The sequence below is a fragment of the Euleptes europaea genome, chromosome 10 (assembly GCF_029931775.1).
Source record: "Euleptes europaea isolate rEulEur1 chromosome 10, rEulEur1.hap1, whole genome shotgun sequence".
In the NCBI taxonomy this organism is placed as follows: domain Eukaryota; kingdom Metazoa; phylum Chordata; class Lepidosauria; order Squamata; family Sphaerodactylidae; genus Euleptes; species Euleptes europaea.
In genome coordinates this window covers 433,963-447,397 of record NC_079321.1, presented here as the reverse complement: position 1 = coordinate 447,397, position 13,435 = coordinate 433,963, and the positions used below count along the sequence as shown (strand labels likewise).

The window sequence follows — 13,435 nt, the reverse complement described above, 5'->3', positions numbered from 1 at the left end:
GAGGAGGGGATCCTCAGATGCTCTGCAAATACGAGTTTTTTTAAGGTAGTTGAAAGTATTGCATTATTCCTATCCAGCCTTACATATGCTCTTCTTTTAAAAACAGAAAGGAATCACAAACAGCTCAGCCTACCTTTTAGGGGAGGGGGAAATCGCTAGAGACTGCAAATACATCAAGGGTTTTTAAAAAGTTTTTTAAAAAGTGATTGAAAAGTGATTTCTATGTGGTGCTGTGTTACCCTTGCTCAAATCAAACAAACAGGGTGGGTGGCGGATCCTGAAAGTCACGTGAGAACACAGCTTCAATGCAGATTAGGTGTGAAAAGGGAACAGATGACCCCAGGCTGCCTCAAACCCCCATTGCAAGGTCAACCCCACACAGAATTGCATGGACAACCAGAGGACCACCGAAAATCACCCTGGTGAGGAAGCAGCCCAGGAGAACTATAAAATCTGTGGTGGAAATTGATCTGCTCGAACACTGCAGTATCCTGAATCCAGTGAATAAAATACACACACAGAGACACTCAAATCTGCTTAAAGTCAATGCCTAGATGTTATATTACTTCCCTGTGAAATGTGGTATACTAAAGTGACCCATACTGAAAATGTCAGAAAGGTGGTGGCATATCTGCTTTTAGATGCGATGAATACACCCAGGCAAGAGAAAACTTGATGGAGAGAGGGCCATGAAAAAGTGAAGCGACGTGGGACCCAACAACTGAGCAACTGAAGGTGCTGCGGGTGGTAGATGTTTTTCACTTTCCCTTCCCCCCCGCTCCCAGCTGCCATTTCCAACCCAGGGAATGTTGACTACCAGGTCTGAGGAACCCCCAGGGAATAACAGCTGCATGGGATGATGGGCTGCAGTGAGAAGAAGAAGAAGAGTTGTTTTTTATATGCCGACTTTATCAAGGAAGAATCAAACCGGCTTACAATCACCTTCCCTTCCCCACTACAGACACCCTGTGAGGTAGGTGGGGCTGAGAGAGCTCTAAGAGAGCTGTGACTGGCCCAAGGTCACCCAGCAGGCTGCATGTGGAGGAGTGGGGAATCAAACCCGGTTCTCCAGATCAGAGCCCACCACTCCAAACCACAGTTCTTAACCACCGCACCACGCTGGCTCTGAGGAGAGGGGAGAGGCCCCCTTCATCAGTGGCGGTGGCTGTTTGATCAGCTGAATGCCAGAGATGGAAGAGGGAGGAGGGAGGGCGTTCGCCCCCTTCCCCCCTTCCTAACTGTAGCCCACCTTCCCTTGCAGCTGTGACTCCATGCGGGTCCCGCAAACCTGAGAATCGATTTTCACGGGGTTGGAAATGACTTCGGGGAGACTGGCAAGAAGGAGAGAGCCACACGTCTTGCACAAAGATCCACAATCCAGATCACCGGGTCCCAACTCCTGCTCTAAAATTTCATTTAGAATAAGGAATGTGTTGGAAACGAACACAGCCCCCCAGCTGTAGGAGACGGAGAAAAAAAGTGACGTCAGTATGCCCGTATGTCAGCATGTTGTCTATGCATCAAACGTTCATCTGACTAAGACAGAGAATAAAAGCGAAGCAAGACAAGAGCTCCAGGCATCGATGACTTTCTTGAAAACAAAGAGCCAGGGTGGGTGGAGGAACAGGAGGAATTTGGGCTGGAGCAGGCAGGGTGTGTGTGTGTGTGTTTGTGTGTTACATCTTTCTGCCCTTCACTGCTTCTTCGAAACCGTCCCTCCACCGCCATGCTGCTAGGAGTCTCAGTAGCGAATCGGAAAGGATTTGGCAACCAGCCCCCCCTCCCACTTTCTCTTCAGGGCACCTCAACATCCACCTTGTCGCTGTTCTCCAGCATTCCGTGTAGTCGCACCCCAAAATGCAACAACACCTAAAATTCCTTATATTCAACACCAGCACTGGGTGAGAAAGGGAGACTCCTGTGCTTTCAGCCTTCAACATTTTCTCAGCAAAGAAAACACTCGGGATTTTGCATGCTACCAGGAGGACGCCTGACGCCCACGCATGCACGCGCGCGCACACCGCGGAAGCCGTTCAGATTTTGCACTGCTCAAGACATTGGCAGTAAAGGCCGCCCTCTGCTGCTGAAAGACGCTCTTTGCAACGCGCACGGGTGGACTGAAAAGCAATGTGCCGTATAGGCTTCCCATTATGCTCTTTTTTGGCACAATTAACACAAGCATTGTTTTCACATTTCCAAAATCTGTCTTCCATATCTCAGTAGTTAAGTTTCACAATAAACTGGTCAATTATTAGCTCAACATTAAAAAAAAATAAGAAACAGAAAATGCCAGTATTTCAGTCTCCTTACCTTGGGCTTTTCATCCAATATTTGCTGGCGAATCTCCTTGTGTTTCTCCACAAGCCTTTCCTGCCTTTTGCTCTGAGCATCTTCTAGCTGTAAGACAAGAACAGAACAATGAATCGCACTCAAACCTGCACCCCCGATTCTCTACACAGAGGTAATTATGTTCAGCATTGCACAAATACATGATATTCATCTTCAAAACAATGTTGGTAGTGAAGTAATAAGTGAAATACTCTACTGCTCAGAGGGGCCCCTGTGTTTTTCAGAAAAAGCTGTTTTTCATCACTGGAAACAGTCACTGGTTGCTGCGTTACATGCATGTTTGGCCCCATTCAGATGTTGAGTGATATCCCACCCCCCAAATAAACAAATATGTGCAGCGGACTCACCCTTTTAATGTACTGCACCACTTCCTGAATATACGATCGAATCATTTCTGTCTTCTCCCTGAGAGCAAGTTAAAAATATATATATTAAAATACAACACAGTTACAATGCAGAAAAAGCACAGCTAATAATTTGTTACACAAATGTAAATACCCCAAATGAATCAATGCCCAGATTACAGCATGTAGCAATTAGTGTGTTAAACCGGGATTTGTCAGGCCCAGGTTCGAATCTCCATTCTGCCACTGGAGCTCCCTGGCTGACCTTGGGCTAGTCGGATACTCTGGGCCTGACCCACCTCCTGAGTTGTTATTGTGAGGAGAAGAAAGGAGGAGGGAAGACTGGCATGTAAACTGCTTTGAATCCCCATCAGGGAGAGAAATAGATAAGTCAAGGAATAAATTTGGACCCGGCCTTGGTTGGGGAGGGGCGGGATAAAATTCAAACACACAAATAAACAAACATTTATGGTAATGAAAAACTTCCAAGATCAATTAGAACTTTCCTAATTCTTTCCTTCAACTATGGTAATATTTTTCTCAAGTGAGTTCACCAGTGAGCAATGTACTCAGCTCTGCAAAGTTTCTAGTTAAAAACAACTCCTAAGTTTAGCTAAGTGCGAATCAAAACCAGACTGCCCAGCAGCCACCACAAGTGTTAACACATTGTGTGTGTGTGTGTTAAGTGCCATCAAGTCGCTTCCGACTCATGGCGACCCTATGAATGAAAGTCCTCCAAAATGTCCTATCTTTGACAGCCTTGCTCAGATCTTGCCAGTTGAAGGCTGTGGCTTCCTTTATAGAGTCAATTCATCTCTTGCTCTTCATCTCTTACTCTTTTCCTGCTGCCTTCAACTTTTCCTAGCATGACTGTCTTTTCCAGTGACTCTTGTCATCTCATGACGTGACCAAAATACGATAGCCTCAGTTTAGTCATTTTAGCTTCTAGGGTCAGTTCAGGCTTGATTTGATCTATAGCCCACTGATTTGTTTTTTGGGCAGTCCACGGAATCCGTAACACTCTCCTCCAACACCACCTTTCAAAGGAATCTATTTTCTTCCTAGAATCATAGAATCATAGAGTTGGAAGGGACCACCAGGGCCATCAAGTCCAACCCCCTGCACAATGCAGGAAATTCACAACTACCTCCCCACTCCACACCCCTAGTGACCAGAAGATGGCCAAGATGACTTGATTTGGGTCCTACCAGCTTTCTTCACTGTCCAGCTTTCACACCCATACACAGTAATAGGGAATACTTCCCTGTGAAATGTTAACACATTAGAGATTTCAAAATGATGGATAAGGCGGCCCCCGGCCACCTCCAGAGCCTTCTTCATTGGCAGGCAGGGCACAACCAGGGCTTCTCAGCAGGCCCCAGAGGAGCTCCTGCAAAATCCATAAAAAAGCCTCCATCAACCGTTCTCCTTCCCACCTCCTCCACTTCTCCCCCAGGGAAGGAACAAAAGTGAAATCCGGGTTCCAAATGGAACAGAAGGACTTCCAGAGGACCCATCACACTCCTGCAGCTCTTGGTCTATCCAGAGTCAGCTAACAAAGGTGGATCTTGCTTGGCTGGGTGCCTTCGGGTGAGTCTACCAGAGCCCATGTCACACCAGGTCTTGTCTCACATACCCAAGAGCTTTCAGCAAGAACGGCCATGTCACTGGCCCCTTGCTATGCAGGAGCCCTCTGAGCATGCACAGAAAGATGACAAAGCTATGCTCAGTTGGATCATGCTCATGCACAGTGAGGCACAGAATACCGTATATTCCAGACTCTGCTCTAGAGTTTGGCAAAGCATAAGAACCTAAGAAAAGCCCTGCTGGATCAGACTAAGGCCCATCAAGTCCAGCAGCCTGTTCACACAGTGGTCAACCAGGTGCCTCTAGGAAGCCCACAAAGAAGATGGCTGCAGCAGCATTGTCCTGCCTGTGCTCCACAGCCCCTAAGATAATAGGCCTGCTGCTCTGATCCTGGAGAAAATGGGGATGCATCATGACTAGTATCAATTTTACTAAAAATAAAAGCAGAATGCATTCATTCCCCAGTATTGCTAGGTTTTGTCAGAATTTAACCCAAAAGTTGTGCTACTCATCCATACCTTTCTCCCAGGAGATCCCCCCACCATTTTAACACATTGATTTATCTCCCTTTTATAGCTAAATGTGAACTGTACCCATGTTTCATATTTATCTTCCTGATGCTTTCAGCAGAGGCTGTGCAGTGCTGTACCTGGGAGAGGGCACAGAACTGGACACAGGAGCCCTCGAGGGCTCTCTTAATAAGGCATTTGGGAGCAAATATCACGCTATTTGAATGGGGAATGATGCAGAGAAAACCAACAACTAAGCACAATATTAACTTAATGATTACACGCAGATATGGCAGATAGCCCTAACTCAGCAGCAAAGATTTTATGTAGAGCATGCCCAAATTGACAACGCTATATCAGCCACCCTGGTCAACCATCTTGTTTGATTTTGGGCAGGAGCCCCCTTTACGCGCCCTTTATGCACCAATTGAGGTCTAAGACGAGTCTCAACTCTTTGAACTGATGTTCTAATTATTGTATTGTGCCTGTGATATGGTATGAGAGCCAGCGTGGTGTAGTGGTTAGGAGCGGCAGACTCTAATCTGGAGAACCGGGTTCGATTCCCCACTCCTCCACATGAATCCTGCTGGGTGACCTTGGACTAGTCACAGTTCTCTCCGAACTCTCTCAGCCCCACCTACCTCACAGGGTGTCTGTTGTGGCGAGGGGAAGGGAAGGGGATGGTAAGCCTCTTTGAGACTCCTTAAAGGTAGAGGAAAGTAGGGTATAAAAACCAACTCTTCTACTACTACTGTGTTTTAAATTATTTGCTCAATATTTTAATGTGCTTGTCCACATGTTTATAAACTGACTTGATTTGGGTCCATAAATATCTAGCTACAATTAAAAAGTGTTTGAAACCACTGTCTAATTCTCCTCAGCTCGCAGTTGACTAGAGGAGGTTGCTGAGGATTCTGCTCTGCGTGTTTCACACTCTGGAATACGGTCGCTGGCAGGGAGGAAAGGAAAGGTCAAAAATGAAGGATTCGACGGCTCGCCAAACCTTCCTTCATCGGTCTTACCGATGCTGCCAGATTTCCCTTATAAGTCTGTAAAACCTGATGAGCATGTTTACAGCATTCCCACCGAACATCATGCTGATCATTTTTATCATCATCCTACTTTCCACACCCCATTTTTCTTTGCACTGTTAACTGGGTTGAATTCCACGTGTTTGTCTTCATAAGCGGTCCTTTTGATGTTTCCAGACTTTTGCTGCTCTTGCCAAAAAGCTGGTCAGACACTCACCCACATGAGCATGTACAAATATATTTCTGGAGCCTAGTGGTGCATACATAAGAAAAGCCCTGCTGGATCGGACCAAGGCCCATCAAGTCCAGCAGTCTGTCCACCCAGTGGCCAACCAGGTGCCTCCAGGAAGCCCCCAAGCAAGATGACCGCAGCAGCATTTATCCTGCCTGTGTTCCACAGCACCTAAGATAATGGGCCTGCTCCTCTGATCCTCGAGAGAATTGGAAAGCCCTCTCCTCCCTGAACATGTCCACTCCCCTCTTAAAGCCTTCCACGTTGACATTAAGGTTGACTTTACCATTCATGCTACAGCAAGATGGTTGCTTTGAAAAGCTACTGCAGCTGTGGAATTTCTGCAGGCTTGACAAAATCTATGCCTGTTTTCTGAAAACACTCACTTGGTCCTCACACATTTTAAGCCAGGGGCAGCTAAGAGGCGTTGATAACAATGGAACTCAACTGAGTCAGGATGAAATGGTCCCACTGGCTTTAATGAGAGTTCATAGAGCCACCCAAAGTTGACGGATGCCTTTCTAATCCCATTGATTTCAATGGACTTAGAAGAACCTAACTTCGCTTAGGATGGCCGTGTTAGTCAGAGCTAATTTTTGGTGTGGTTTGAAATGATCTTTTATAATCAGGGAGAAACAGGAAAGGCTTAAACACCAGTCTGAATATATAGAGGGAGAGATGGGCAGAACTGTGTTTCTAAATTGGGAAACGGCAGACTTGAGTCCAAAGGATGGAAGACCAATCCACCAATCACCAGCAGTCGCTCATCCATGTCTCCAAAATGTAGCTCCCCGGGCAAATACGGCCCGCCGGGCCCACTCACAGGGGTCTTGCAAAGGCGAAGGCGGCACTTACTCGTCCATTTGATTCCTGTCCTTTGATTTCGCTTCGGTGATTTTCTCCTGCCTCTTTTTGTCCATCTTTTTTTTCAGCTCTTTCTTTTCTCTGCAACCAAGAGAGAAACGTTTAGGAACGCAACACCATCTGCGCAAGCAAGATGGAAGGATGCGACCATGTCTCTTTGCAACCCTTACCTTTCACAAATCTCTTTCAGTTTCTTCAACTGGCTGCTTTGGCATTCCTCGGCAACATCTGTCAGCTTTTGAATGAGCTTTGGGGAAGGGAGGGGGACAAAAAACCAGGCAGGCAGGTTAGAAAAACTCCACAACCTTTCTTTCATTAAGTTCACTTAGAATTCAAACCTACACAATCCTCAACTCGTATGTATTTTAAAACATTTATCTTTTCTGGCTCAAAGCAGCTCAGTTTATAATTTGCTCCATTAAAGTGATAAGCATGAAATGAAACAAGTCTTCAAAATGCACCCCATAAACCCCCTTGCCTGTAATGCCCTCTCAAACCAGTCCGGCCTTGCACAGCTTCCCCAGAACCTCCGAAGGGGGCATCTACACACCCCGTTTCCCCCTCCTTTTTTAAACAGGAGATACCAAGGATCAAACCGGGACCTTCTGCATGCAAAGCAGAGGATCTACCATTGAGGTAAAGAGCAGTTGTACACTAAGTAATAAAGTCTATTAACAGAGTGATGTAGCGGCTAGGAGCGGTGAACTCTAATCTGGAGAATCAGGTTCGATTCCCCACTCCTCCACATGAAGCCAGCTGGGTGACCTTGGGCCAGTCACAGTTCTTTCTGATGTCTCTCAGCCCCACCTACCTCACAGGGTGTCTGTTGTGGGGAGGGGAAGGAAAGGCGATTGTTTTTTTTTTAAATTATTTTTATTATTTTCTACAATTCAACAAAAATAAACATATCTCAACAATATATTCAGTTGTAACTGCTTGTAACAAAAAAAATTCATTGCTATTACTGAGAATATAATATTCAATGCTATCTACTATATGCGACTTCCCCGCATCTTCTTCAGTCACTAATTCTACTGGTTAACACTTTTGTATTTCAAATTAATTTCTAATCCTTATTTTCTCTCATACAGACTTGCTTTAAGCCATCTATACTACTTCTATAAGCAATTTCAAGTCCTACCTAGTTCCTACCTAGGAAGGAAAGGCGATTGTAAGCCGCTTTGATTCTCTTTAAAAGATAGAGAAAGTCAGCGTATAAAAACCAACTCTTCTTCTTCTAATGTAATGGAAATCCAGGCATCAGGTCATGTTATCATGTGAAACCAGGACTTAACAATGGTCAATTTGTGAAAACAGGATTCAGCTCACAGATCCTTCTGGTTCGTCTTGACAAAGGCCGGCTTCGTGGCCTTCCATCAGTCACCAAAGAGGGCATCACAAGCCAGAATTAAAGCCAGAGGGTTGCGTTCATACATCATGTGGAACCCCAGGTAAGACTATCTGTGATCAATAAGCCTTCGGACCCTGGCCTGAGAGACCCTAACCAAAGAGAGTCAGTGGGGACGCCTGCATTCAGAGACAATAGCAATAACCAGCGCGAGTTTAATTCAACTGCAGTTTCACACAATGGGTGTTGAGAGTCTGGTGTAGTGGCTAGCATGTCAGACTAGGATTTGGGAAACCCAGGTGCGAATCCCCACTCTGCCACAGACGCTCGCTGAGTGGCCTTGGGCCAGTCACGCACTCTCAGCCTAACTGACCTCACAGGGTTGTTGTGAGGATAAAACCGAGAGGAGAACAATGTAAGCTGTTTTGGGTCCCCGTTGCAAGAAAGGCAGGATAGAACAGAAGTAAATGAAATAAATAAACAAATGATATCTTAATTGAGAATGTATAAAATGCTGGTGGACACACATTAAGTTATATCTGTGTGCGCATGTATATACATTATAGTAAACCTGCTGATCCCATGATTGATCTTAGCCATTCCCCGGTCCTATGAACTGTTGTTCTAATACACTGACAGCACATAAGATCCTAAGTCGGAACTACAGGGTAGTACAGAGATGGCGCACTGAACTTTGATCTTTTGTACAAGCGGAGAGCCAAATGTGTCACAGCAGGGAGCGTGCCCGGGGGGGGCGGGGGGGGGGGAGATTGAAACGATACGGCCCTAACTAGCATGCTAAGTGCCTCCTTCTCTTTTCCCTTTAACATTCCAAAAAGGGTAAATCACCACCGGACTGCATTCCTGCTTTAGCCCGGAGGGCTGCCCCACACCGAGAGCCAGCCTCCGCCAACAGAGAGCCCCAGCTGTAAAAATAAAACCCGCTTTGGGACAATATATGCCTAATATCCCATTGCTGTTTACAGCCGGCACTCTGGCAATCATGTTGCGCGCGCACACACAGTTTCACAGAAGGTTACTTGGCACAAGCAAGGAATAGCTGGATGCCTTTTTTAGATAGGAAAGCCTGGTGTTTCCAATTTTGTAGGCTGCACTAATCGGACGACTTCTTCCATAACTGTCACTGAAGCGGCTGAAACTTCAGTTAGAAGCGATTGGGTTTTACAGGGTGCAACGAACAGATCGCAGGGTCCCCTGAAGAGCTGCACTAATGCAAAAACAACCAATTACGACCCAACGTAATTTAGTACAGAGAGAATTCCCAAGCTCTGAAAAATAGTGATAGTTTGGGCATTAGAATTAGGAAAGAGATGGCAAATACATCAGCTAGTATACAGCTAAATAACAATCCTATGATACAGCCCGATTTCACAGAAATATAGAATCATAAAGTTGGAAGGGACCATCAGGGTCATCTAGTCCAACCACCTGCACAAGGCAGGAAATTCTAAACTACCTTCCCCCCCACCCAAGTGACCCCTACTCCATGCCCAGAAGATGGCCAAGGTGCCCTCCCTCTCATCGTCTGCTTAAAGGTCACAGATTCAGCATTGCTGACAGATGACCATCTAGCCTCTGCTTAAAAACCTCCAGGGAAGGAGAGCTCACCACCTCCCGAGGAAGCATGTTCCACTGAGGAACCCGCTCTGACTGTCAGGAAATTCTTCCTTATGTCTAGTCGGAAACTCTTTTGATTTAATTTCAACCTGTTGGTTCTGGTCCGACCTTCTGGGGCAACAGAAAACAACTCGGCACCCTCCTCTACATGACAGCCCTTCAAGCACTTGAAGATGGTTATCATATTCCCTCTCAATCTTCTCCTCTTCAGGCTAAACATACCCAGCTCCTTCTACCCAGATTTGGAATAATATGCACAGTTGTGGTCACACAATCTTAAAAAAGAGTATTGTTGAGCTGAAAAAAGAAACAGGAGCAAGGAAAATTAACACAGGGTTGGGAATTTCCACTTCTTACTCAAGAATTTGGGGGCTTTTCAGTTAAGAAAAAGATAACTAAATGGAAACATAATAAATGCAAAAAAATGGTATGCATGCCATGTAGAATGAGAACTTTTTCTCCCTTTCCCGGAACACTAGAAATTTGATGCCACCCTGCTCAATTGACTGGAACTCAAGACAGATGAAAGAAAGCCCTTCTTCACAAAGCACACAAATGATTTTTGGAATGGGATGCAATGATGGCTACTAGCTTAGGTTACGGTAAAAGATAGTTAAGTGAATTAATAAGAAAATAGGTCTACTAGCCATGGTAGATGAACTGAACATGCATGTTCAGTAGCAGTTATGCTTAAAGTAGAGACCTCGCTGAGGCTGTTGTCTTCATGCCATGTTTGTGGACTTCCCAAAAAGCATCTGGCTGGCCGGAGTTCAAAAGATGTAGGACTAGACGACTACTTTTTGGACTCACCAAGGTTTGCTTGTTTACTTCATTTATACGCCGACTTTCTCTCCAGTGGGAGAACAACCTCCAAAAATGCCTTCCCCAGAGCTGATAAAAAAAATTCCCATAGGGAAAAGCCTGGGGAAAGCCGAAGCCAAAAAAAAAAAAAAAAAAGCCAAATACCTATTTGGCTGTTTTGGCAATCAGCTATCCAGTGTCGGCTTTATTCCCAGTTTTAATATTCGGGTTAAATTAAACCCGACAGAAGCCAAAAAGGCATTATTTGGGTTTATTTTTGGTTCGGGTTATGCAGTCTTAAGCCCCAGTCTTAAGCTTAACTTCTCTCTCCCCCCCCCCCCCCAAGCAGCCTCTACCTAGGAAAGCTGTGGCCCAGTTGTGCGAAGCTGATCACAGGGCCAGGGCCCACTTGCAACACAGCGAACCCTCAAGGATTGGGGGGGGGGCACCTCACTATCACCTGTACCCCCCTCCCCAAACTATTTCCTCTTTCCCTCCCCCTGGCAACCCCCATATCCTCTCTCCTTTCCCTGCCTTATTGTCTCCTCAGACATTCATCAGCCAACCTTTTATCCGCCTCCCATCTTCAGCCATATTTATTATTTATTTACTTCATTTACACTCCACCTTTCTCCACAGTGGGGACCAAAGCAGCTCAAGGTCACCCAAAAAGCTTCCGTGGCAGAGTGGGGGATTCGAAGCTGGTTCTCCCTGATTCAAGAGAGCCGGCGTGGCGTGGCGGTTAAGAGCGGCGGACTCTAGTCCGGAGAGCTGGGTTCAATTCCCTACTCCTCCACATGAAGCCTGCTGGGTGGCCTTGGGCTAGTCACAGTTCTCTCCGAACTCTGTCACCTATCTCACAAGGTGACTGTTGTGGGGAGAAAAAGGGAAGGTGATTGTAAGTCAGTTTGAGACTCCTTAAAAGGTTGAGAAAATCGGGGTATAAAAACCAACTCTTCTTCTTCTTCTAGTCTGATACTCTAACCACTGCACCATGCTGGCTAGCAACATAGCTGGCTAATATTCCTTTCAGCTCTGAAAACTACTGGAAAAGTCACTTCACGAAGCAAGGGTGTATCTTCGAGTTTTTATTTGCATCTGTATTGGTGAAGGGGGGACCTTTGTGCGTAGAGAAACCTGGACACCCCATGTGCTTCACGCACCCACCTGAACCCCCGTCCCTCCCTGCAGGGCAGGCACTGTGAGCTCCCGGCGGACAGGGAGAGCCCCGTTCCTTCCCACGTACCAGCTTGATGTGTGCTTGCTTCTGGTACTTTTCGCTGTAGTACTGCTCTTGCCGGAGATTGAGCAGCTGCTGCTGTTGCTTCTCCTTCAGTTCGATTAACTTCTGGGTCATTTCTGAATCCAGGGCAGTCAGTTCTTGCTCAATAGTCGAAGGGCCATGATCCGGACTGCCACCCTCCCCTCTGCACAAACAAGACAACACACAAGGACAGACACTTCAGTAGCGGGGAAGCGGTTCTGCTATTTTTGTCTTTCTGCAGCGGCCAAAGTCATAGCTATACGCTACTACTGCAGTCAGATTTGTTTATCGGGGTGGTGGTGGTGATTATTATTTCTCTTTTCATCCCAATCTGCCTTGAATTGACTCTTCACACATTATAAGGCGCAGGTATATAAAAGACGATTTGTACGAGCTGCTACACAAACACTTGAGCAGCTGCTTGCAATGCACGATGAAGGTCCTCAACTCAGATGATGTGTGGCACAGATCTCTCCCCATTGCTTGTTCAGACTTGGACCCCCCCCCCCTTGCAAGCGAGACTTTCTACTCACGTTCTGGGGAGGAGCAGCCATTGCACTGAAGCCCCAGTTGCCCTAGCCAGCTTGTCAGGGGTCACGTGGCCAAAAGCCTTCAGCGGCAACCAGTGCCGACTCACTCAGTATCCTCTCCTGCAGCATCGCAGAGAGCTGGGGAGTGAGAGGAAAGTGGGAGAGCCGACACACGTTGCTAGTGCTGCTGGCCAGATCTGAGCTGAGCGACCCCTGAAGTGCTAGCTGTTAGCCCCCCAGGGGTTGTGCAACTTGGGTTGCTCCCAGGCCGTTTTAACTTCGCAGCCCACCCCTGCTCACACACTGACCCAGGTCGAAATATCCCCACGTGACTGCAACGCTACTTCAGCACGGAACCACAGGAGCTGGGGCCTTCCGAGGGGAGGTCCTCTCACCAAATCCATTTCCAGGTTGAAAACTCCTGCCTACCTCACTGGAATGAACACTGTGCTTTGGTCAGAAAATGGGAAGGGAGGTCCAAATCCAGGCATGCAACCAAGCGATACATTCACATAAACAGGGGTTGGGGGGTTGGGGGGTTGGGGGTGGAAGTCTACTCAATGAACAGGCCATCAGAGTACTGTACTTGTGTTGCATGTGTGCAAATTGGCAGCAGAAACACCTACAAACGAAGCCAGCCATTTTAAAACGCATCCCGGTGACAAAACCTGCACATGGGATACTTAATGAAGTGTCTCTTCACACATTATAATGGCTCAGGTATATAAAAGACCATTTGTACCAACTTGTGAGCCGCTGATCGCAATGCGTGATTAAGTCCTCCCTGTTTCAACCTCTACCGCATTCTGTCAACCTCTTGCTCCAACAGATTCAGTATTATGTTCCAGAGGTGGAGTGCTAATTCCAAAGCACATTGGACACTCAAAGCATGATCCAGACACTTTTTCTGAGGGGACCACAGGAACAACGTTTATGCA

General features: G+C 46.5%; 1 protein-coding gene across 1 annotated transcript in view; it reads right to left on the bottom strand.

Annotated features, from left to right (window-relative positions):
* The window catches only part of PLCB1 (phospholipase C beta 1), a 195,759-nt gene that overhangs the window by 56,646 nt on the left and 125,678 nt on the right, over positions 1 to 13,435 (bottom strand). Inside the window, exons 24-28 of the mRNA XM_056856453.1 lie at positions 11,950 to 12,130; positions 7,087 to 7,163; positions 6,908 to 6,997; positions 2,697 to 2,754; positions 2,311 to 2,397 (exon numbers count right to left, since the gene is read on the bottom strand). Coding sequence (XP_056712431.1) covers positions 2,311 to 2,397; positions 2,697 to 2,754; positions 6,908 to 6,997; positions 7,087 to 7,163; positions 11,950 to 12,130 — 493 coding nt within the window. The remainder of the gene's footprint in view (positions 1 to 2,310; positions 2,398 to 2,696; positions 2,755 to 6,907; positions 6,998 to 7,086; positions 7,164 to 11,949; positions 12,131 to 13,435) is intronic.